The sequence below is a fragment of the Epinephelus fuscoguttatus genome, linkage group LG2 (assembly GCF_011397635.1).
Source record: "Epinephelus fuscoguttatus linkage group LG2, E.fuscoguttatus.final_Chr_v1".
NCBI lineage: Eukaryota > Metazoa > Chordata > Actinopteri > Perciformes > Serranidae > Epinephelus > Epinephelus fuscoguttatus.
The window spans coordinates 49,355,094-49,377,240 of NC_064753.1; the positions used below are offsets into that span (position 1 = coordinate 49,355,094).

Consider the following 22,147-nt stretch of genomic DNA (forward strand, 5'->3'; position numbering starts at 1 on the left):
TACTCACTAAACATGCTACTGATCTGACGCTGGCTGTTAGTTTGCACAAATTAGCTCATGATTCTGACTCGTCGGCTGATACCGTCCCCAAAAACTGTTTCAAAGGGACACGTTATCAGTGTCTTGTGTATCTGTGGCTGTTTAAGATGCTCTGACACATAACCCCTGAATATTAAGACGCTTTCCATGCCTCCTACTCTCTCAGCAGAAACAGGAGACACTGCTCTTTCACATTATTTGAGGCAGAAGAGCAGCAACATCTTTCTTGCTAAATATAGATCCTCTGATGAAGAGCCTGCATGCTCATGCTGCTGCTGCTGCTGCTGCTCTGGCACTCGCCTTCACCTCCTGTACTGTGTGATGCTGCGTGCATCCTCTCATGCAGCACCAGCCTCCCCTCCCTCCCGCAGAAATGCTGCAATGCGTCTCCCTCAGCCAAGACTGGGTCAGTGTAACTCCGCTAGCAGCAACAGCCGGAGAAGCATCACCATAGCAACAGCCAATGAGGGCTTATGGCTGAGGGATTATATTTTTGCATTATTGTTGTGATTGTGTGTGAAAAGAGCGTATTTCCACGATTAAACTCATCGGGGGGAGGGGGGGCTTTGGTCAGGGCCAGCGGAGACATAAGATGGCAAGTGAGCAAAAAGAGGAGGCGGGGTGGGGACGAGAGTGTTTATGCACGCAGCCATATGTGCAGAGTAATTGTGTTGACAGATGCTGGAAGACAGGGCGTTGTAATGTCATTATATGACGCTGGTCATGTAGTATTTACATAATGTTTTTATTCTGATTTAACCCTTTAACAAGCAGCTCTGTTCTGCCAGACATCCTACGGAGTCTAAATAATCTACTTTATGATTCCTTATACAAAATGGGGTTCGAATTTTTCACTAATTCAACATGTGAACATTCAATCATTTTCCATAACCACTTATCCTGCTGGGGATCACAGGGGGGCTGCTGTCATTGGGTGAGAGGCAGGGTTCACCCTGGACAGGTCACCAGACTATCACAGGGCTGACACATAGAGACAGACAACCATTCACACTCACATTCACACCTACGGACAATTTAGAGTCACCAATTAACCTGCATGTCTTTGGACTGTGGGAGGAAGCCAGAGCACCTGGAGGAAACCCACGCTGACACGGGGAGAACATGTGGGAGCACCTGGAGGAAACCCACGCTGACACGGGGAGAACATGTGGGAGCACCTGGAGGAAACCCACGCTGACACAGGGAGAACATGTCAGAGCACCTGGAGGAAACCCACGCTGACACAGGGAGAACATGTGGGAGCATGTGGAGGAAACCCACGCTGACACGGGGAGAACATGTCAGAGCACCTGGAGGAAACCCACGCTGACACGGGGAGAACATGTCAGAGCACCTGGAGGAAACCCACGCTGACACAGGGAGAACATGTGGGAGCATGTGGAGGAAACCCACGCTGACACGGGGAGAACATGTCAGAGCACCTGGAGGAAACCCACGCTGACACAGGGAGAACATGTCAGAGCACCTGGAGGAAACCCACGCTGACACAGGGAGAACATGTCAGAGCACCTGGAGGAAACCCACGCTGACACGGGGAGAACATGTCAGAGCACCTGGAGGAAACCCACACTGACACAGGGAGAACATGTGGGAGCATGTGGAGGAAACCCACGCTGACACGGGGAGAACATGTGGGAGCATGTGGAGGAAACCCACGCTGACACGGGGAGAACATGTCAGAGCACCTGGAGGAAACCCATGCTGACACAGGGAGAACATGCAAACTCCGCACAGAGGGGCTCCCCCACCCCAGGGTTTGAACCTTCCACCACCGTGCCGCCACATGGGACCATGTTCACAATTGTGGGTCTGACTTCTGCAGATGTTTTAAAATCTTTCCATGACTGCTGGAGATGTCAGGATGTGGCATCACGTTCTTACGGTGGTCATCAGGAGGAGGATGCAACACCAAGACTGGCCCACAGATGTCCTACATCACACCCAACCAACGGCTGTTTGAAGTGTTGAAAGCTACAGTTCACCCCCAGAATCAAAAATACATATTCTTCCTCTTACCTGTAGTGCTGTTTATCAGTCTAGATAGTTTTAATGTGAGTTGCTGAGTTTTGGGGATATCAGCCATAAAGATGTGAGGGTGCATGAGTCAAAAATGATGATCATGTATTTTGCATAGAGCATCAAAGCTCTGCAGGTTGTCATCATGTGAAACAGAAACAGAAAGTGGTCGTGATTGGCCCAAAGGTCGGCTGGAGATCTGTCAGGAACAGGAGGGAGGACAGACGCGAATATATAATGAGCTCACAGATTTTCCTGTTTCTCAGACTCGGAGTTTAGTGCTGGAACTTTTTCTTTTTTTCTGACAATAGTTTAATATTTTGTGGAAAAAACAATGACAGTGCTATACAGTGAGAATGGTATGGATCCTCTCATTTAACTTTAAGCAAATTGTGTTTGTTCACTGTTAGAGATTGTGTCATTGCATCCTACTGATGAATCTTTGTCCTCTGTGTAAGTGTTGTGGAGTTTAACAAGCAGTTACAGTACTTACCTCTGGCTTCTGTAGCTCAGTCATTATTTGGCCTTGGTGTAGTCATACGTGTTTTTCTCCCTGTTTGTCCTGCAGGCCAGCGGATTCTCCAGTATCAGAGTGATGTCCTGGAGACAGTGGTGTTGGTGAACCCGTCAGAGGAGACCGCTGCCTCAGAGGTGAGTCACAGCCGGACAGACACAGACAAAACGCCGCGGGCTGATGATGACCAGATGCTCTGACTCCTCTCTGAAATGTTCTGTATTTTTATTTAAATCACTGAGGAGTTTGAGGGCAGTCTGAAACTTCGGCTCCAGTCAGAATCAAACTTGGTTTCATTTTTAAAGAATACAGCAGCAACCTGCCATTAAATATTCAGCTCCACTGGGAGGTCCGTCATGTTTCTCCTGCGAGTGATCATCACTCATTTGATTAACAGGGAAACAGTCAGTGTGAGACATAAATGCTTCTTTGTGTCGTAAATAAACCCACTCAGATTTGACTGTCAGTGTGAAAATTAGTCAGTTGTTGGCTTAGCCTTTGACTGCTGGTGGAGTGAGTGAACCTGACCCACTTTTCATTATTATTCTAGTCGAGTGTAGTACGACAGTTTATTTGTAACACAGCTGATCTTTCTATTTGGAAATACACTGTACTGCATGTCTGCATTTAACCTTTACTCTTAATGCTGCTGCAGCTTCAGCTTCTCAGTGGGACACAGTGATTTATCACTAACACAAATAACATGTGCCTTTTGCTGACTGAAATTAAAAGAAACTTTTCCTTTTCTAAACAGTCTGTTTCAGGTATGAAGCAGACGTGACTGCATTTATGACTGAAACAATTTGGAGTAAACTTTAGACTGCAGCATTTATATTGGTGCACAAGCATTTCCTCAAGATCAATTTGACCTTTCGTCTCATTGTTATTGTGCTGAAATATCTACTTTGATTTAAATTCTTAAAGAATGTCTTCTTTAGCTTTCACATCATACACAAGTGATTTTATCACTCAGTTGCTCGATGTTACCTGGATGACTTCAAAACTCACTCCCAACTCGTCAAATACTGCTGCTTTGTCACTGAAGTTTGTATCAGAAATCAATGCACAGAGTCAATTTTTGCAGCAGTATGTATGTACAGTATGATGTACCTGCGCACCAGTAGACTCACAAGTCAGTCTTTAGACACTTTGCTTAACTAAAGACTCTTTCTCCCTGATTTTGTGTTTAGATGGGCGGATACAATTTCAGAGTTTTAAAAAACTCCCTACGTTGCAGAACCAATAGTAAATCTGCAGGGTGGTCCTTCGGTGGCTCGCTGAATTCTTGTGCTCGTAAACATAGTCCAACTAGAAACACATGTAGTGGTACAAAATGGCTCAAGTCGCTGTAAGTCCTTCATTTCCACAATCTTGTGGACTGAGCACACTTTTGATAAAAAGGAGTTAAATCTCTCGGCATCCATTTTCAAGCTTGGACGAGAAAAGAGGGAGCGCACATTTCCGGGAGGGCGTGTCCTTTTCAAAAATGAAAGAGGTGTTGCTTTGTTGCCGGCCGTTTTCTCCGGTGTGTTAAACACACTTTAGAAAGGAGTGTCCCCAGACTATCAGAAGGCGGAGATCTCTGATTGTCTGGTGGCGAGACTAGCGCACCAGGTGCGTCAGTTTTAAATCAGCGGGCAACAACCCATCTCGTCCAACACCACTGCTCTGTCAGATTCTCGTGAATTTTAAGCCAAACCATGATTTTTTTTTCTCAACCTAACCACGTGTTTTTGAATCCTAAACTGAAAAAAAACAAACCTAACTAGAATACCGATTTGTCCAAAAACATGTTTTGTGAGGTCACAATGACCTTCCAAATTCTAATCAGTTCATTTGTGAGTCCAAATTTGAAGAAATTCCGTCAAGAGCTTCTTGAGATATCCCGTTCACGAAATGAGACAGACACAAGGTTACAGTGATCTTTGACCACCAAAATCTAATCTGTTCATCCTTGAGTCCAAGTAGATGTTGCACTATTGCATTCACAAGAGTTAGACAGATGAGGTCACAACTACCTTGACCTTTGACCACCAAATTCTCATCAGTTCATCCATGGCTCAAAGTTTGTGTGAAATTTGTCTCTCAAGGCATTCTTGAGATATCACGTTCACAAGCATGAGACAGATGAGATCACAACGACCTTGACCTCTGATCTATGACCCCCCAAATCTAATCAGTTCATTGTTGAGTCCAAGTGGACATTTTTGCCAAATTTGAAGGAATTCCCTCAAGGTGTTCTTGAAATATGGCATTCATGAAAATGAGAGTGACAACACGAAAACATAATGCCTCAGCCGCAACTACCGCCAACGTGGACGCATAAAAGTGAAGTGTTATATCAATGTTGTAAGTTTATTTTGAAAGACTGCTTGCATGTAACGAGCAGAAACTGTACATTTCCCGTGAAAACAGAAGTGGCTTTTGAAAAGACACAATGCATGTCACATTTGGACGTGTAGGTCCAATGACAAAGCGGCAGTATTTTACAAGTGGGGATGAGAACATGTTGAAACTCAGCAGATCCAAAACTTCATGGCACACAAGTTACATGTTCATTATTCAGATACATGTGAGGTGATGTGAGCTTTGTTCTTTGGGGAAGTATTCTATTAACCAACTGAACTGCCTCCATTTGACAATTCAAAAAGATTTCTCATCTTTCCATTACAGTCCCATTTAACCTTTTTGTTGTGATGTTGACTTTTTATGACAAAGCATTTTTGTTAGCTGTATTATAGTTGGTTATTTTGTACTCTGCCTAGATTCGCACTTTGATCACTGACTTTGCGGGAAATAAGTTGCTGATATTGAGCGGCCAAGGCTCTGAGCAGGGAGGTGACATCCTACTGCAAGGTGGAGCCTTCACCTGGCAACACTTCTCTGACATCATCTCCAACCCTCAAGTAAGCCGAGTGCACTTTCTCTTTGAATACTTCTTTACAATGTCTGGATCAACTTTTGTAAATCTTACAGTTATTTTAGGTTGTTTTTCACTGTTGCTGTGTTCTCAGGTGATTGAACTTCTGTCCAGCACCTCCTCAGAGCAGCCGTCCAGGCTTACTGTTTCCTGTCAGGGAGACGGGGGCTGGAGCTCCCTTGGCCAAAGCCAGGAGCAGCAGTCACTCCAAAATCTTCTGGAATACCGCCTGAATCCTGAACCTCACCTTCCCGACATGGATGGAGTCACAGAGTTCACCGAGTACGTCTCAGAGACAGTGGATGTGCCGTCGTCCTTTGACCTCCTGGAGCCCCCGACCTCTGGAGGCTTTCTGAAGCTGTCCAAACCATGCTGCTACATCTTCCCTGGAGGCAGGGGAGACTCTGCTCTGTTTGCTGTCAATGGATTCAATATCCTGGTGGATGGAGGGTCAGATCGGAAGTCTTGCTTCTGGAAGCTGGTTCGCCACCTGGACAGGATTGACTCGGTTCTGCTCACCCATATTGGTGCAGACAACCTCCCTGGCATTAATGGTTTGTTCCAGAGGAAGATTGCAGAGCAAGAGGAGGAGCGAAACCAAGGATCTGGCTCCAGCGGCAGTGGTGACTGGATGAAGAACCTGATCTCTCCTGAGCTCGGGATCGTGTTTTTCAATGTCCCAGAGAAGCTGCGGATGCCGGAGTCTACGCTGAAAGTGAAGCGAAGCATTGAGGAGGCATCTCTTACATTGCAGTACCTCAACAAGCTCGGTATCACACCAGAGCCTCTTCACAGGGTAGTCAGCAACACCATTGAGCCCATCACACTTTTCCACAAACTTGGGGTGGGAAAGTTAGACATGTATGTCTTAAACCCTGTAAAGGAGAGCAAAGAGATGCAGTTTCTAATGCAGAAATGGGCTGGGAACAGCAAAGCCAAGACAGGGATTATGATGGCCAATGGTAAAGAGGGAGAAATATCTGTTCCCTATTTGACATCAGTCACTGCTCTCATTGTTTGGATTCCTCATCGTCCAACAGAAAAGATCGTCAGGGTGCTCTTCCCTGGAAATGCACCGCAGAATAAAATCTTCGAGGGCCTAGAGAAACTGAAACACCTGGACTTCCTGCGTTACCCAGTGGCCACTCAAAAAGACATATCATCCGGTGCACCTCCTCCCATCATCAAACAGACTAAAATGAGATCAAGAACTGACAGCAAAGAGAGCCTCAAGTCTTCACCCAAACCACACTCTAAAACAGCAAAGAAAGAAGCTGGTGGGCAGGAGGAAGAGCCCAAGGGTGAAATCATTAAAGAGAATAAAGTGGAAAAGAAGGAAGAGAAAAAACCTAAAAGTGAAAGTCTAAAAGCCACCAAACAACAGAAAAACAGCGAGGTGGCACCTGTGACCGGCAAGACAGAGAAAAAGAAAATATCCAAGGAAAAAACTGCCAAGCACGAGAAAGCGTCCAAGATGGATGAAAAGAAAGACAAAGAGAAAAAAGAAATTAAGAAAGAGAAAGTGAAGAAAGATGAAAATATAAGAAAAGAAGAGAAAAAAGAAAGTAAAGCCAAAGAGGATAAAAAGAAGGATCCCAGTAAACCAGAGCTGAGGAAAATCACTAAACCTGACCTGAAGCCGCTCACCCCTGAAGTGAGGAAAACTCTGCATAAGGCTAAGACTCAGGCTAAGCCCAAAGCTGATAAAAATAAAGCAGTTAAAGAGGAAGCAAATGAGAAAAAGCCAGTCCCAAAGAACATCCCTGAGGAGATCGCAGCAGCAGCTTTGGCTGACAGGTCCATCGTGTCCTCCCCAGAGGACCTCACCGAGGACTTTGAGGCTCTGAAACAGGAAGAGCTGTCCAAAGTTAAGTCTGAGCCAATCCAGAATGATGTCATGTCTGGGCATTCACTGTACACAGATACTAAAGGTCCTTCCTTCCCTGATGAGAAAGTCACATCCCCAGCTGCTGAGATAAAATCCACTTCACCCAAATCCCCTGTCAAACAGGAGGAAGACAGCAAAGACAAGGGTGCATCAGTACAAGCTGCAGCCGCTGAAAAGAAGGAAACAAGCGATGGCTTTGACAAGAAGTATGAAGAGGAGAAAATGGAGAAATATGACAAATATCCTGCAAAGGACGACATGAAAGACAGATCAAAGAAGAGTGACAGCTCAGAGGAGGAGGGTGATGTCATTGAAAAAGCCGAATTTGAAGGAACAGAAGATGACGAAGTCCTGAAATATAAAACAGAGGAGGTGAAGAAGGAAAAAACTGGAAAGGAGTGGGATGCCAAGCCAGCTGAGCCCAAACCTTTATCAACCACAGCCCTGTCAGGGCAAGTAGCAGCCTCCGCCTCGGAGCAATTCTCCTTCATCCAAGACGAGACCATCCCCGGTTACTCTGAGACTGAGCAGACTATCTCTGATGAGGAGATCCATGAGGAACCAGAGGATAGGATCCCACAGCTGCGTTATGATGTTGGCTCCTATGACGTCTCCGTCCCTGACGTCCCTGGTACCTTTGACTCGATGCATGGTATAAAAGAGATGAAGTCCTCTGCTGTGTCCGATGTCAAACCCAAAGCCTTCACGGGAGCGCCAGAACCTGAGCTTGCACCCTACCCCGCCATCATTGCTGCTCCTCTTGCGGAAGAGGAGCACATCTCCTCAGCAACATCCATCACAGAATATGACAAGCTGTCGTCCTTTGCCACGTCTGTAGCTGAGGACCAGTCAATCACCTCTGTGACAGCGCCTCAGACCGAGGAAGGCGGGAAGAACTCTCTCCTGCTTGACACAATCAACAGTATCCCCTCCCGTGCAGAGGCTGCCCAGGGGAAGGACTATCTCCACTCAGCAGGAACCATCTCACCCACTTCCTCTCTGGAGGATGACAAGTGCTTTAAGTCTCCTTCCTCTGACGAGTTCCAGCCCAACGTTCCTGAGATAGAACCTGATGCAAAGATCAAAACAGCCCACGATGAAGAGGACGATGAGGAAGACGAGGATGAGGACCAGACTCCAAACGTTGACATCCCTCTTGGTAAACTCCAAGAAGGCTACGAACATGCAGCCTTCATGATGCAACAGGAGAGGCAGAAATCTCCCTCTGCTGCTGTTTCTCCTCCTTCTCCTCTCTTCTCTTCCACGCAGGCTGTCAAAGACAACCAGTCTCTCTTTAGCACAGAGGGATTTAAGACTGGTGCTGATGTAAAGCCTTTTTCACCCCCTCCATCTTTTTCCCCGGGGTTAGAGTCCCACTCCAGGCAGGAGAGTGAGGAGCGATGTGTAAGTCCAGATGACAGCACCATGAAACTGGCTTCACCCACCCAATCTGTGCCTACAAGCAGCGGCTACTCTCCGACAGAAGAGAAACCCTTTAAGTCAGAAGACAAAGATGAAGCATTGATCGGTGTTAAAGCTGACTCCCAGAAATCCGTCACTATCTTAGACAGTACCGCTTATATTGGTCTGGAAGGTGACAAGACACCGTCTGAAGAGTCTGAAGAATCCAACGAGGAAGAGGATGATTATTACACCAAAAAGGATCTGCAGCCGACTGTTAAGGCCAAACTGATGGAGGCAAAAGAGGGGTGCTTCTTGGATGACGACTTCGGCTCTGAGGCAAAATCTGAAAAGATAGAAACAGAAGTCAAGGGCTCCGACAAGATACAGGTGTCTTTTAGCACTGAGGAGAAACCAAAACCTCAAGTGATGTTCTCAGATGAAGACGAAGATGAAGATGAAAAAGACGATGATTTCCCAGGTGGGGTGAGGCCAGATGAGAGCACAGAGAAAACAGATGTCTCTTTAAAAGAGCCTGAGAAAAGTGTTCATTTCAGTCTCTATAATTTCCCAGAGAAGGAGCCCAAAGAAAAGGCTATATATATTAGACAGGACACGCCCTATGTGCACGGCAAAACATTCTCCTACAGTGACTTTTATGGCTCAGTGGACTCTGATTCATATCGTCAGGAGTCCTTAGATAAAGTGGAGAAGGACACTGTAAAAGGTGAAGAGGATTCTCAAAAACCTGAGCACCCCTCCCCGTTACCATCCACAGACAAGATGTCAGAGAAGGAGGAGTTTACCGCCTCTTACGAAAAAGAGTCCTCAACATCATCATGGCTCGACTCCAAGAGCCCTTCTGCTACACCTCCGTTTGAAGAGGTCAAAGGAAAGGAGACATTTGAGTACAGCACAGGGAGCCGATTCCCTTCAGTGGCTGACAGACCTGAGGCCTCGTCCACTTCTTTATCATCAGAAAAAGACTCATCTTTTAAGAGCCCGACTGACGCCAAGCCCCAGACGTACTCCTCAATGACAGTGTTTGATGAAGGCAAACCTGCTGTCACAGGCTATGGTGACAAAGGAGCGTGTTTGGAGGTCGATATGCGAAAACTAACTGCAAGGGATGAGGAGGACTATGATGATGATGAAGTTGTCGATGATGACGAGGAGGACGAGGAAGACGAAGAGGAGGAGGAGGAGGAGGAGGAGGAAGACGAAGGGGCTGTTGATTCTGATATGGAGAAAGGCGCCAAAGAGAAGTCTGAGAAGGAAGTAAAAAGTCCAGTTAGTGAAATGTTCGGCTCCAATAGGCCTGAATTTATGGTTTCTATGGCTGGATACGGCTACAACAGCCAGGGGAAGCCGAGCAGCTCTGGCTCACTCACAAAGATTGAACAGGAAGCGAAGATTGACTCCTCATCCCTCAGTTCAAAGCCAACGGATTTAGGTGCTACGGGTTTCTCTGGCTACTCCTCAGGGTTTGAGTACTCATATGGAAGCAGTGAGAAAGACTCATTTTTAGCAAGTCAGACCACCGACAAAGGTAAAGACGATTTCACTTTGAAATCAACAGAGGGCAGTTATTACCAAAATGACAGAGCTGATCCTGATTTTGAGAAACAGAAGACACCAGACCTTCTGAGTAAGAGATCACTGGACACAAGCTTCCAGTACACGACCACTGCTGCCCCCGCGTATTCCTCCTCTTCAGCTTATAGCTACTCCTCCTCCACCTCGGGCTCCCTCTCCACCAGCCGTCAGTTCGGAGAGGAGCTGGAGACGCCTGCTGAGCCTCTCTTTGAATACTCCTCCTTTAAAGATGAACACTCATTGGTCATGGATCCCCCCTTCCCTGGCTCAGCTGGCGCCAAAGATGACTACTTAGAAGTGTCTGAGAAACAGATCACAGCTACAACCACGGCTGAGTCCACCTCCAGTTTAGCTCGCTTCTCTCCCCTCAGCCCATTTGAGGAGGTCAAATCCTTTCCCTCGCTCTCATCTGCTGTCTCTGCTGAAGACAAGAAGGATCATACAACATCAGGTGGCATTACGGACAAAGGCCCTCAATCTGAATGCTTCTATAAGGCTGATTGGTCTGAAGGGTCCAAGCTGGACACAGCTGTTGGGTTTGGGGCCTCAGCAGGACCGTTTGCTCAACCTTCAGAACTCTCCAAGGACAAAGAGGCAGCCAGTGCCGCTCTGTTTGGCGTGACTTCCTCACCACGTCCAGACATAGAAGGCAAGCATTACTTTGAGGAGACTGACAGCAGTGAGGAGGAGGATGAGGAGGCGTACATGCGTGAGATGACTCGCAGGTCCCCTTCCAGCGGCCTGGCTGGTAGCCTCTCATTCTCTGACAAGCCTGTTGCTCCAGCCACCAGTGAAAAGACAGCTGGTGCACTCCCCGATGTTCTTGGCTCGTACATGCCCTCACCTCTTCAGGCCAGCAAGCCAGATACAGTCAACGGCCCCATGGAGGTCAGCACAAGCTCCGCCCTCCCTGCTGGAGCAGCAGCAGCCAGTGGTGCAGCTTCAGGCCCAGCCAAAGTGGAGCCCAGAGAGGGAGCAGCAGCTTACAGGAGTTCTTATGAGTGGGAGATGTCAAAGCCCCAGATGGGGATGGTTCCCGGAGACTCCCCTCCTCATTACCGTCATGATGATGAGTTTGAGGAGGAGTGTGAGATGGAGCCAGAGCATCCTGCCCGCCCGCTGTCACTCTCTTCAACCGATCAGCCGTTTCGCGCACCGTTCTACGCTGAAGAGTGCAGCCGAGGAGGGCAGGATGATGATGATGATGATGACAGCGATCAGGATCTCGCTGGTGATGTGCCCATGGGAGCCACCTCCTTGTATACCAGCCGCAGCTCTCCTGGATATTCCTCCTCTGAGTACAGGCAGTCCAAACATGACCTCTCCCCTTCCTTCATTAACCCATGTATGCGGCAGTTATCCAGTGACGAGGATGATGAGGAGCATGGACGCAGAAGTGACCAATCACAGGAAGGCGATGATCACGATCTGTCAGTCAAGAGACGAGCTCACAAACAGCCTCATCATCACCAGTCTCATAGCAGGGACAGCAGCTCTCTGCACCACACTGGTGGCATGTCAGCAGGGCTCGGTCTGGCCACAGAGGACACACCGCCCACCTCCGTCAGCGAGTCTTTAAACTCACAGTCAGACTCTGATGTGCCTCCAGGCACTGAGGAATACCCCTCGGCCACTGGTGAAGGCAACATGGACTCAGATGAGGATGCAGACTACATGCCTGCTGATAAATTATCTGCCTCAGGAGGAGGCAGTCATCATTCCTCTAGGAGGAGCAATGACCCTCCTCCTGCTCCCCTCATGGACCCCTGCCCTCACCCCCCACGCCCAGACGTTTGCATGGTGGATCCTGACTCTCTGGAAAATGGCTTGGTTAAGAAAGAGCCAAAAGCCAAGGGCTTAAAGAAGACTTCGGGGAAAACCAAATCATCATCCCCAGCTAGGCGCAAGAGGTCCCCCATGCCTGTCAAACAGACGCCGTCTCCTCGCAGCACCTCGCTGAAGAAGAAGGACACAGACAAGAGCTCGCGTATGTCTCGTCTGTCAGACGGACAGGGCTCCAAAGACGATGACCTCTCCAGGTCGAGCTACAACCCCGGCAAAGGGCTGACTAACGGAGTCAAGAGCAGTTCAGGTGAGCAAATGGTTCAAAAGGTAAAAGCTTTTCACGTATAAATGACGTAAAACTGTACAACACAGATTTAGTAAGATAAATGTGTTTTGCACGTAGTGACGGTTTACTTTCGTTCTCTACTCCAGGTTCTCAGAAGTCCGGCTCTGCAGCTGCTTCTGGCCTCCCTATTTATGTGGACTTGGCCTACATTCCCAACCACTGCAGTGCCAAGAACGTGGACCAAGAGTTTTTTAAACGCATTCGTTCTGCGTACTATGTGGTGAGTGGGAACGATGCAGCAAGTGGAGAACCAAGCCGAGGAGTCCTGGATGCACTGCTGGATGGCAAAGCTCAGTGGGGATCAAACCTGCAGGTAACATTTCCAACTCGCTGAGGCTAACTTCTGTTGTAAGAGTTCTTTATGCCTTTTGCTTCCAAACGCTTAATTTTAACCAACAAACTAAATGATTTTCATTCACAAAATAAAGTTTAAAGTTTAGAGTTACGCAAAAGGGAGAGCTGGTAAAAACCTGACCTAGAGTAGGGTACAAAAACAGTTAACAGAGCATCTAACATTCTTGAAGTTAGCAGTGATGATGTTTCTCTCTATAATTGTTTCTGTAGTGAAACTAAATACCAAACATTAATAACTCATGGATGCACTGCAGTGATGCGCGCTGCACCAGACCGTTGTGGTGAAGAGGTATTTATGATTAACTTTGATTTCGATTTACTGGTCGATCTACGTCCTAACCCTCACCTATGCTCATGAGCTCTGGGTAATGACCAAAAGAATGAGGTTGTGGCCAAAATTAGTTTCCTCTGTGGGCCTTAGAGACAGGGGGAGGAGCTCAGACATCCGGAGGGAGCTCGGAGTAGAGCCGCTGCTCCTTCACGTCAAAGTTGAGGTTATTCAGGCCTCTGATCAGGATCCTCCTGGGCACCTCCTCTTAGAGGTGTTTCAGGCATGTCCCACTGGTGGGAGGCCCCGGGGCAGACCCAGAACATACTTGAAGGATAACATATCTGATCTGGACTGGGAACGCCTTGGGATCCTCCAGGAGGAGCTGGAAGGCGTTGCGGGGGAGAGGGACGTCTGGGGTGCTTTGCTGCAGTCCAACCAAAAATACTTTAGACTCAGTACATTTACATGACGTTAGAGAAAATCCATTTATTTTGTTAGTCTGACTGAAATTGCACTAAATTGAATTTCACAAAATGACCTAACACACCTAGGTAATGTGATCGGGAGTTGAATTCCTCCTGCATGTATACAGTCAATCAGACCCAAACTGGCCGAGGCGCTCTGAGCATGCTCCACAGTTTCCGCCCCGGGCTTTGACCCAGAAGTCCAATAGCATTAAATGTGTAAGAGAAGAAGAAGCCGGTAACAACATGGAGAAATCTACATCCAGAGCCGTGACTTTTTGGACGCACCAAATGTACAGAGCTGTAAAGTTGTCCACCATGGTAGCAGTTAGCTGCTAGCTAACCGTAGCTAACTTGGTTGTCCATTGTTTGGTCTGTGACGTAATAGGTCAACAGGAAAAAGGTCCAATACTAATGTTGTGTACCCACCAAACGCGAATTCGCAAATTCACGCATCGAGATTACATACAAAGTCAATGCAAAGACGCAATTAGACGCGAATTCGCGCTGGGAGGCACGATGGATGCATCTAGCGTGCCGCAATAGACGCGTAGGCGCGGCGCAAGAGCCGCGAAATTCGTGTCCATCGCCTCATCGCTCGAGTTGAAAATATTGAACTTTTGAGGCGAATTCGCGTGACGCTGTGCCGCGAAAGCCAATCAGCGTTGAGATTCTCCCGACGTCACTGGCATCATGACATCAGTGACGTCTTGACGCCCTGACGTCCAGTTGTTGACACAACAATAAACTGCTACTCACTGGAGACAGATGGACAGGTGACAGGTGTCTGAAAAAAAGAAACCTTTCTACGCTGAACTTAATTTGAGTAGACAAAATGAACCTATTTACACTGCTGACAGGTGCTCCGCAGCTGAAATGGAGCACCTGTAGTTGGTGTCCTGCCGGGAGATCCTGGCGCAAACCCTAGCTAGCAGGTCTTCAAACTGGGCAGCAGTCAGCCTGAAGTACCACTGGAACCGACTGTCTTCCAGGCGGAGCTCCTGTAGGAGACGGTGGAACTCGCCGAGCTCAGTGCGCCTCTGCAGGGCATCATGCACCCAGAACCGACGGCGGCGTTTGGCCCTCAGACGCATCTGCGACCTCCAGAGCAGGTGCAGTGCAGCGATCGTGGTGATCTCAGCCATGGTCGATGAGAGAAAGAAATGGCAGAAGTAATGTTGTTGTTATCTAGTGAAAATGGGCGGGCTCGTGCTCACGTGTCTGACGCGATAACGCGAATTTTACTAAAAATGGCCCAGCGTCCAAACTCGAGCGAGTAGCGCGATGAATTTTCATTTACTCGTGCGAGTAAATCGCGTTCATCGCGTTTGGTGGGAACACACGGTAACAAGCTGAAAGGGGGCATATCTCCACCTATCGTAGAGGAGTCGCACAAACTTGGCTCAATAAATGGATTCTCCTCCCGTGCTTGTATACTGGGACAGTAGGCCAATAAAATGGTCTAGTCGTAACTGTGCATGTAAACCTACTGACTGACCCACAAAACAGTGTCTGACCTGACGCAGATTTTCACATACTTCTGTATTTTATGTATTTTTTTATCTACCAGCTCTTGACAAGAGAAAGCAAAGTGTTCATTTATGGCAGTTCCACAAATGTCCACGTTCGCTATCACACTGCTTCCTGCTGACACTCTCTGATCTCTTGTCTCGTGTCTCAGGTGACGCTGATCCCGACCCACGACACAGAGGTGACCCGTGACTGGTACCAGCAGACTCACGAGAGGCAGCAGGAGCTCAACATCATGGTCCTGGCCTCCAGCAGCACCGTGGTCATGCAGGACGAGTCCTTCCCCGCCTGCAAGATCGAGTTTTAAGAGCTTTGTGTCCTGTCTCCCTCCTTCTGGCCTCCCCTCTGTCAATCTGGTTTTAATTGCTCTTCTCTATAGCCTGATATGCAAATCTGCTTCTGCTTTGGGCGCTTGACCCAAAGCAGAAGCAGACCTGGATAACTGTCTATTTTTTCAAGATTTTAATTAATTTCTAAGCTTGTCGTGGCTTTCACCGTTTGTATTATAATGGTAGTTTTCTGAACAATGTCCTCAGAGTTACATTATTATTATTTCTCAGTCCTGTAAAAGGGAGAGTGCTTTTTTTTCTGTCCCTTAACTCGTCTCTTTCCCACTTCCTGTGAGACAACTGAGTCTTTGTTTATCGGCCGAGACAAAATGCCCATTGTATGATAAAAAGATTTTAAAAAGTGTCACATAGCAAATTAATATTTGGCTGCTTAATTGGCCTAAATCAAAGCACAAGTTTGCGCACTTTAAAGCCAGCAAATAAAAAATTCTCCCACTGAATCCCGAACATGGAGCCTTTCACAATAAAGGTGATCAATTTAAAAAATTTGCTGATAGAAAATCATCGTTACAGGCTAACTGTGATCTGTTTTACTAAACTCTCCTCTATTTTCCAGTCCCAGTGTTGAACTTCGTGCCTCCTACTGACATAGTGAGATAGAAAAATATGTCTTTTGAGTATATTTGCCGTAGCATAGGGAAGACCATATTCAGAAATCTGTATCGTAGTGACTTATGACATTTCCACGGTTCTCTCAGAGTGGAAATCAATCGTTACAGTAAGAATTTCTCGGTGGCTGTTCTTTCTTACGGTGAATTTGACCAATATGTTTCTCTCTATAATTGTTTCTGTAGTCTTTGGTGTATTTTTTCAGTGTCTTTCCAGTTAACATATCGTTGCAGAGGATCATGAGGAGAACTGAAGGCAGAGGCGGCGATACAAGTACAAAAAAATACAAAAAACAAAAGTACAAATCCATCATCCTAATCTTTGGATTCTACCTGTTTATATCTTTACATACAGAACGGCACCCAAAGCTCATTAAGAGGGAGGTCGACGAACGTCATGTCTGCAAAGATCTTTATACAAAAGCTGTGATGAAGAATGTATTCCACTACAACAACAGGAACATGTGGTTGCGAGGAGAGATTGTGTTTGCCTGGTGAACAAAAGGTGGTCGGTTGGATTGATGGTTAGAGGTTAGACTGTCACCCACATGTGCCTTTCTGTCCCGCTGTGCTGGAAGGGAAATGAAGTCTGTTTTTCGTTGTAGAAATTTGAGGTACGTGCTGACATGTTCTCATCCTGACTTGGCAAATACCGCCGATTTGTCAGTGGACATACACGTTAAAACATGACATGCTAGATACCCTCCTCCGCCTGCTTTGGACTTTGAGGGATGGTGTGTCAGTTAGCGCTTCCCTTTTCACAGGAAATGTACACTTTCTGCTCCTTACTTAGTCTTTTTCAAAATAAATTTACACCGTAGGTAAAACACTTTGTTTTAAGGTTGATTTCCTTCAGTTTAGGCAACAAAAACACCTGGTGAAGGATTAAAAAAAAATCATGGTTTGGCTTAAACTTCACACGGGAACCAAAGAGCAGGATCTTGGATGAAAGACCAGAGTTTGTTTGGCCTGTCCGCTTCCCCTCCCTCCCTGCCTTTTTGCTGCTCTTTACACTACGGTAGTTTCAGGCAGCGTTACAAACTGCTGCCGACTGGTGCAAATGTAAAGGGTGCCTCTGTGTGTCCCTGTCTGGCGCCAACGTCCACTGACAAAGCGGTGCTAATGGACGAGTTTGGTTGTTGCCCACTGCCTCTAAAACTGACGCACCAGCTGTAAATCATATCGCTGCAAAAGGTGCCTCTGTGACGACGAGATCACCAACAAAGTGGCGATATTTGACGAGTTGGGAGTGAGAACGGGCTGTACGCGGGGTGTGTCCATGGCTCCGTGGCGGAGGCTTCGGCGAGCTGGTCTCCTCTGTTGTTGTTGAGTTTTGTCTGCGAGAACGTCAGCGCACAAAAAGGTCCGATTTGTACATATTGAGCGTAAAATGGCACTTTTAAAGCACCAACTCAGTATTTCAGCCGTTGCGTTTTCCCGGAGCTGCCACTCGGAGAAGCACAAACATTAACCAGTGTGCAAAACTGAAAGCAGTCTTAAATTTAGCAACATAAAATGTATAATTACAGCATTTGCACTGTGCTGGTTTCTTCTGGTTACTTTGAATTATTGCGGAAAATATAGTTTGTCTTGCAAAAATAGTTTTTAGCCACAATCACCTCAACTTAATGTTTTTAAATTGTGTCACTTATTTCCTTTCAGTGGTAAATCAGTGGGTGTTTTTAAGTAAGACTTTTAATATTATGCGTAGACGTGCTTTTAATTTGATATTGATGATTTTATATTTTGATAAGTTTTGAGTACTTTAATAGATTTTAACCAGGAACAAAACTAACTATCCAACAAACGACAGGACCAACACGCCTCACCAGGGTTGCTATTTTATGATCCACAGTAAAATAAGAAAAAAGAATCCAGATATTCCTGTGTATGATATTTTACTCCCTCGACTCCTCTAGTCATGCATGTACGACAGACGCATGTACATAAAGGCGACAGCTCTTTAAAAAGCAGAGGGCTGCAGGGAGCCTGAACCTCAGCAGCTCCGGTTGATTTGAATGTGAAGATGCAGATTACCTTTACGTTCTCCATGGAGGACTTAGATCTCCTGGTTGCCTTGGTTACTGTGCATCATACGGTACATCTGACTCATCGGTCGCACTGGCAGCAACAAGCGTAGTGTTGCAGCCTGCAATACATCTCGACTCTGTGCAGGGAAGAAAACTTTGTGTGCAGATTAAACCCACCACAGTTTCTTTCTTTGGAGACAGTTTGACAAAGGATTTCTTAGACAGCGAGGAGACGACGATGTTGCGTTTAAGGTTCCTGCTGATTTAAAGAGATCCATTAATGGCTTCTTGGATGAGACAGGGTTGACTGTGACGTCAGTGTTTCCCTGTTAACCTACTCGAATCTGCATTCCTATTTAATACTGCATCACTGTAAAGCCTGATCGAAACAAAACCCACACACAAACCCAGACTGCCAGACACTCATGTCGATACATTTTTATCTATAGAGGATTTCCTATTATTCACACCTTTTCCAAACAAAGCTTAACACACACACACTCACACATAACCGCTGCATTTTCGTATTGTGCAAAAAAAAAGAAGAAAAAAAAAAAATATATAAAATATCTCAGACTCGTCTGCCGTGAAACAAATCATCATAAAGACTGTTGGTTTCCAGTGAGCCCTGCTTGTACGTGCATGTGTACCTTTTGAGTTCTCCTGTATTGTAATAGCTGAAGAAAAACTGACTTAACATAGAAATGCTATTTTAAAAGATGTATATTTAAGAAGCTAAGCTGTGCGGTTCTGAGGAGGCACATGTAACCTGGCTGTGCTGTGCTGTAAAGAAAGCCTCGTGATTGTTTCTTTTTTTTCCTCCTTTCTGCTTCATGGTTCTTCTTTCATTTCTTGTTTAAGTGCAATATTCTCTTTATCTCTCTTTAAATGCTTAAAAAGGTAAAAACAGAAAAATGGATTTATTGTTAAAAGGGACAAAGTGTGGTGAAGACCAATAAAAACATCATTTACTGAAGAACAACGTCTCCCTCTGCTTTTCTTTTTGTATCATTACTTCATGTGAATGTTTTCCCTCTGCGTACTGAAGGACATTGTAGCTACAGATCGTCATTTCTAGGCGACTGAAGCTAAAACTTTTTAGCTTCTTGAGACCCGTTATAGTCCTGTCTGGGGGAAAAAATCCATACAGCAGAGTAGTGTGATGTTTTGCATGGCAATAATGTATAGATACAAGGACGCCAAGAAAAAATATCATTATTGGAAATACTTTGGTAGCCTACAAGACCAGTGAAATAAGTTGCTTTTTTTTAAGTCCACTAGATACAGTGGCTGCAAAAGTCTGGGCACCACTGGTCAATATTTAGTTTACCTGGAACAGCTGAGAAAAGAAGTTAACGATGAAACATGCTTTTCAACATTTTAAGCAAGATCAGTGTATTAATTTTGTTTTGTACAATTTCAGAGGGAAAAAAATGAAAGGAGCACCGTGCAAAAGTTTGGGCACCCTGAGACATCTGAGCTCTCCGACAACTCTTCCCACGGTCTCAGACCTTAATGAGCTTGTTAGGGCTCTGGCTTGTTCACAGTCATCGTTAGCAAAGGCCAGGTGATGCTAATTTCAAAGCTTTATAAATACTCAGACTCCTGAAAGCTTGTCCCAACAGTCAGCAGCCATGTGCTCCTCTAAACAGCTGCCGAGCACTCTGAAAACTAAAAGACCTGATGAAGACTAGAAGAAGATAGCAAAGTGTTTTCAGGGAGCTGTTTCCTCAGTTGGTCATGTCATTCAGAAATGGCAGTTAACAGGAACTGTGGAGGTCAAGCTGAAAACTTTGTGAGAGAGCTGCTCGTAGGATTGTTAGAAAGGCAAATCAAACCTCTGTTTGACTGCAAAAGACCTGCAGGAAGACTGATCAGACTCTGGAGTGGTGGTGCACTGTTCTACTGTGCAGACACACCTGGACAAATATGAGCTTCATGGAAGAGTCATCAGAAGAAAACCTGTCCTGTGTCCTCACCACAACATTCAGCCTCACAAGTTTGCAAAGGAAGATCTGAACAAGCCTGATGCTTTTTGGAAACAAGTCCTGTGGACTCACGAAGGTAAAACAGAATCTTTATGGACACAATGAGCAAAGGTATGTTTGGAGGAAAAACTGTTAAACATGGAGGTGGATGGATGATGCTTTGGATTTCACAGGTAGAGGGAAGAACGGATTAATTCTGGAAGCAAACATCACAGCATCTGTAAGAAAGCTGCAGATGAAGAGAGGATGGCTTCTACAACAGGACAATGACCCTAAACACACCTCCAAATCCACAATGGACGACCTCAAGAGGAGCCAGCTGAAGGTTTGGCCGTGGCCCTCACAGTCCCCCGACCTGAACATCATTAAACATCTGTGGATAGAGCTCAAAGAGCAGAGCATGAAGACGGCTCAAGAATCTCACAGAGCTAGAAGCCTTTCGCAGGAAGAATGGCTGAAAACCCTCCAAACAGGAACTGAAAGAGCTGGATACAAGAAGTGTTTAGAAGCTGTGGTACTTGCCAAAGGGGGCGCTAATGAGCACTGACCATGCAGGGTGCACAGACTTTTGTTTCAGGCCCTTTTTGTTGTTTTTTTAATTTGAAACTGTAAAAGACTGAAGTTAATAGTAAGCTTGCTTAAAATATTGATGTTTCATCTTTACCTTCATGTCTTTTGGAGATCACGTCACCTTCAACTTAACTTTTCACAGTAAGTGAAATTTTGACCAGGGGTGCCCAAACCTTTGCACGTCCCTTTATATTTTATTGTCATAAAAATAACTTAAGTTAAATGGACACGCTGAGAACTTTGGAGATATCAAGATTAAATCACGGCAATACTTTATCATGGACTCTCTGCTGATTCCTTCCCCTAATCCTCTTAGATCTAACTCACGACCCATTGTGGGGTCCCGACCCTCAGATTGGGGACCAACTATCCAGGCTCTGCAGACACCAGTTTTCCCTCCTCTCTGCCTCCTCAGTGTCAGGATGATGTAATCCAGTGGGGGTTGAACCCCACAGTGAGGTCCAGACACAGGAACAGTGTGTGCTTTGTTCTGACTCTTAAACCCTTTTCTCAGCGCTCTGACAGTCCAAAGACCTGCAGGGTTTAAAGCGTTGAGGCCCCGCGTCGCTGCTGATATGAGCTGCTTGTCATGCAGAACATCCGGACGGAGACGGCAGTGAGTGGTGGAGGTTTTTGTTGTCGCACACTGTTTGGTCTTTGTGAGGCTGATACTGTGTTAGAGGAAGGAGCAGCAGGCAGGAAGCTGGAGGACAATTCCCGCTGTGAGAAGCTGCTGAATGGGTGCTGCAATGACATCAGCTCCTGGGTGACATGATCCGGGTGGAGAACAACAGATGTGACAGTTTCCCACTTTTCTTCAGAGGTGGAAAATAAATAAGTAGAGAGCTAAGAGTCAGTTTAAAATGTTCGATTCAGGCACTTTGTTCAATACTTTACTTTGAGTTATGGAATGTAACTAAGTAGATTTACTCAAGTATTTGAAGCAACAGCTCACCCTGAAATCAACATATTTTTCCTCGTAAAGTGCCATTTATCCGTCTACCCTCCGTGGCAGACATCAACGCACAGAGGCACCCTTAGCGCGGTATGACACCCATCAGGCGGCAGCTGTTCGGACGCTGTGGGCAGCGTTTCTCAGCAGCGTGGTGGTGACGTCACTACTTTCGGAGTCAAACAGCTTTTCAGTAGCAAAGCAAGGTAGCGTCCATAAAAGTTTGAAACACTTTTTCCCAGGAAAAGCTCTGAAGTGCAGCAGAATTCTTTTCTGTGGAGGTCTGGATAAACGTAATGAGGAAAAGTCACGTGACTGACGCCAGCGCAACACCAAGGCATGTAGACAAGGGAAGCACTTCCGTATGACATTACATACTAATCCTTCAGTTTATTCTGCTTGCTTAGTTTTCCCCATGGTGAACGTAGCCGGGCGTTGTGGGGTCAGTTCTGCCTGCTTTTGTGAGATAAACAATTTTATTAGAGCATTTTTAGCATATGAGAG

General features: G+C 46.2%; 1 protein-coding gene across 2 annotated transcripts in view; it reads left to right on the forward strand.

Annotated features, from left to right (window-relative positions):
- The window catches only part of map1aa (microtubule-associated protein 1Aa), a 61,092-nt gene extending 41,995 nt beyond the window's left edge, over positions 1 to 19,097 (forward strand). For both annotated transcript variants that reach the window (XM_049593216.1, XM_049593217.1), the window contains 5 exons: positions 2,645 to 2,727; positions 5,356 to 5,496; positions 5,605 to 12,487; positions 12,613 to 12,839; positions 15,297 to 19,097. In XM_049593216.1, coding sequence (XP_049449173.1) covers positions 2,645 to 2,727; positions 5,356 to 5,496; positions 5,605 to 12,487; positions 12,613 to 12,839; positions 15,297 to 15,452 — 7,490 coding nt within the window. In that variant the 3' untranslated portion in view covers positions 15,453 to 19,097. The remainder of the gene's footprint in view (positions 1 to 2,644; positions 2,728 to 5,355; positions 5,497 to 5,604; positions 12,488 to 12,612; positions 12,840 to 15,296) is intronic.
- Positions 19,098 to 22,147: the final 3,050 nt, after the last annotated feature.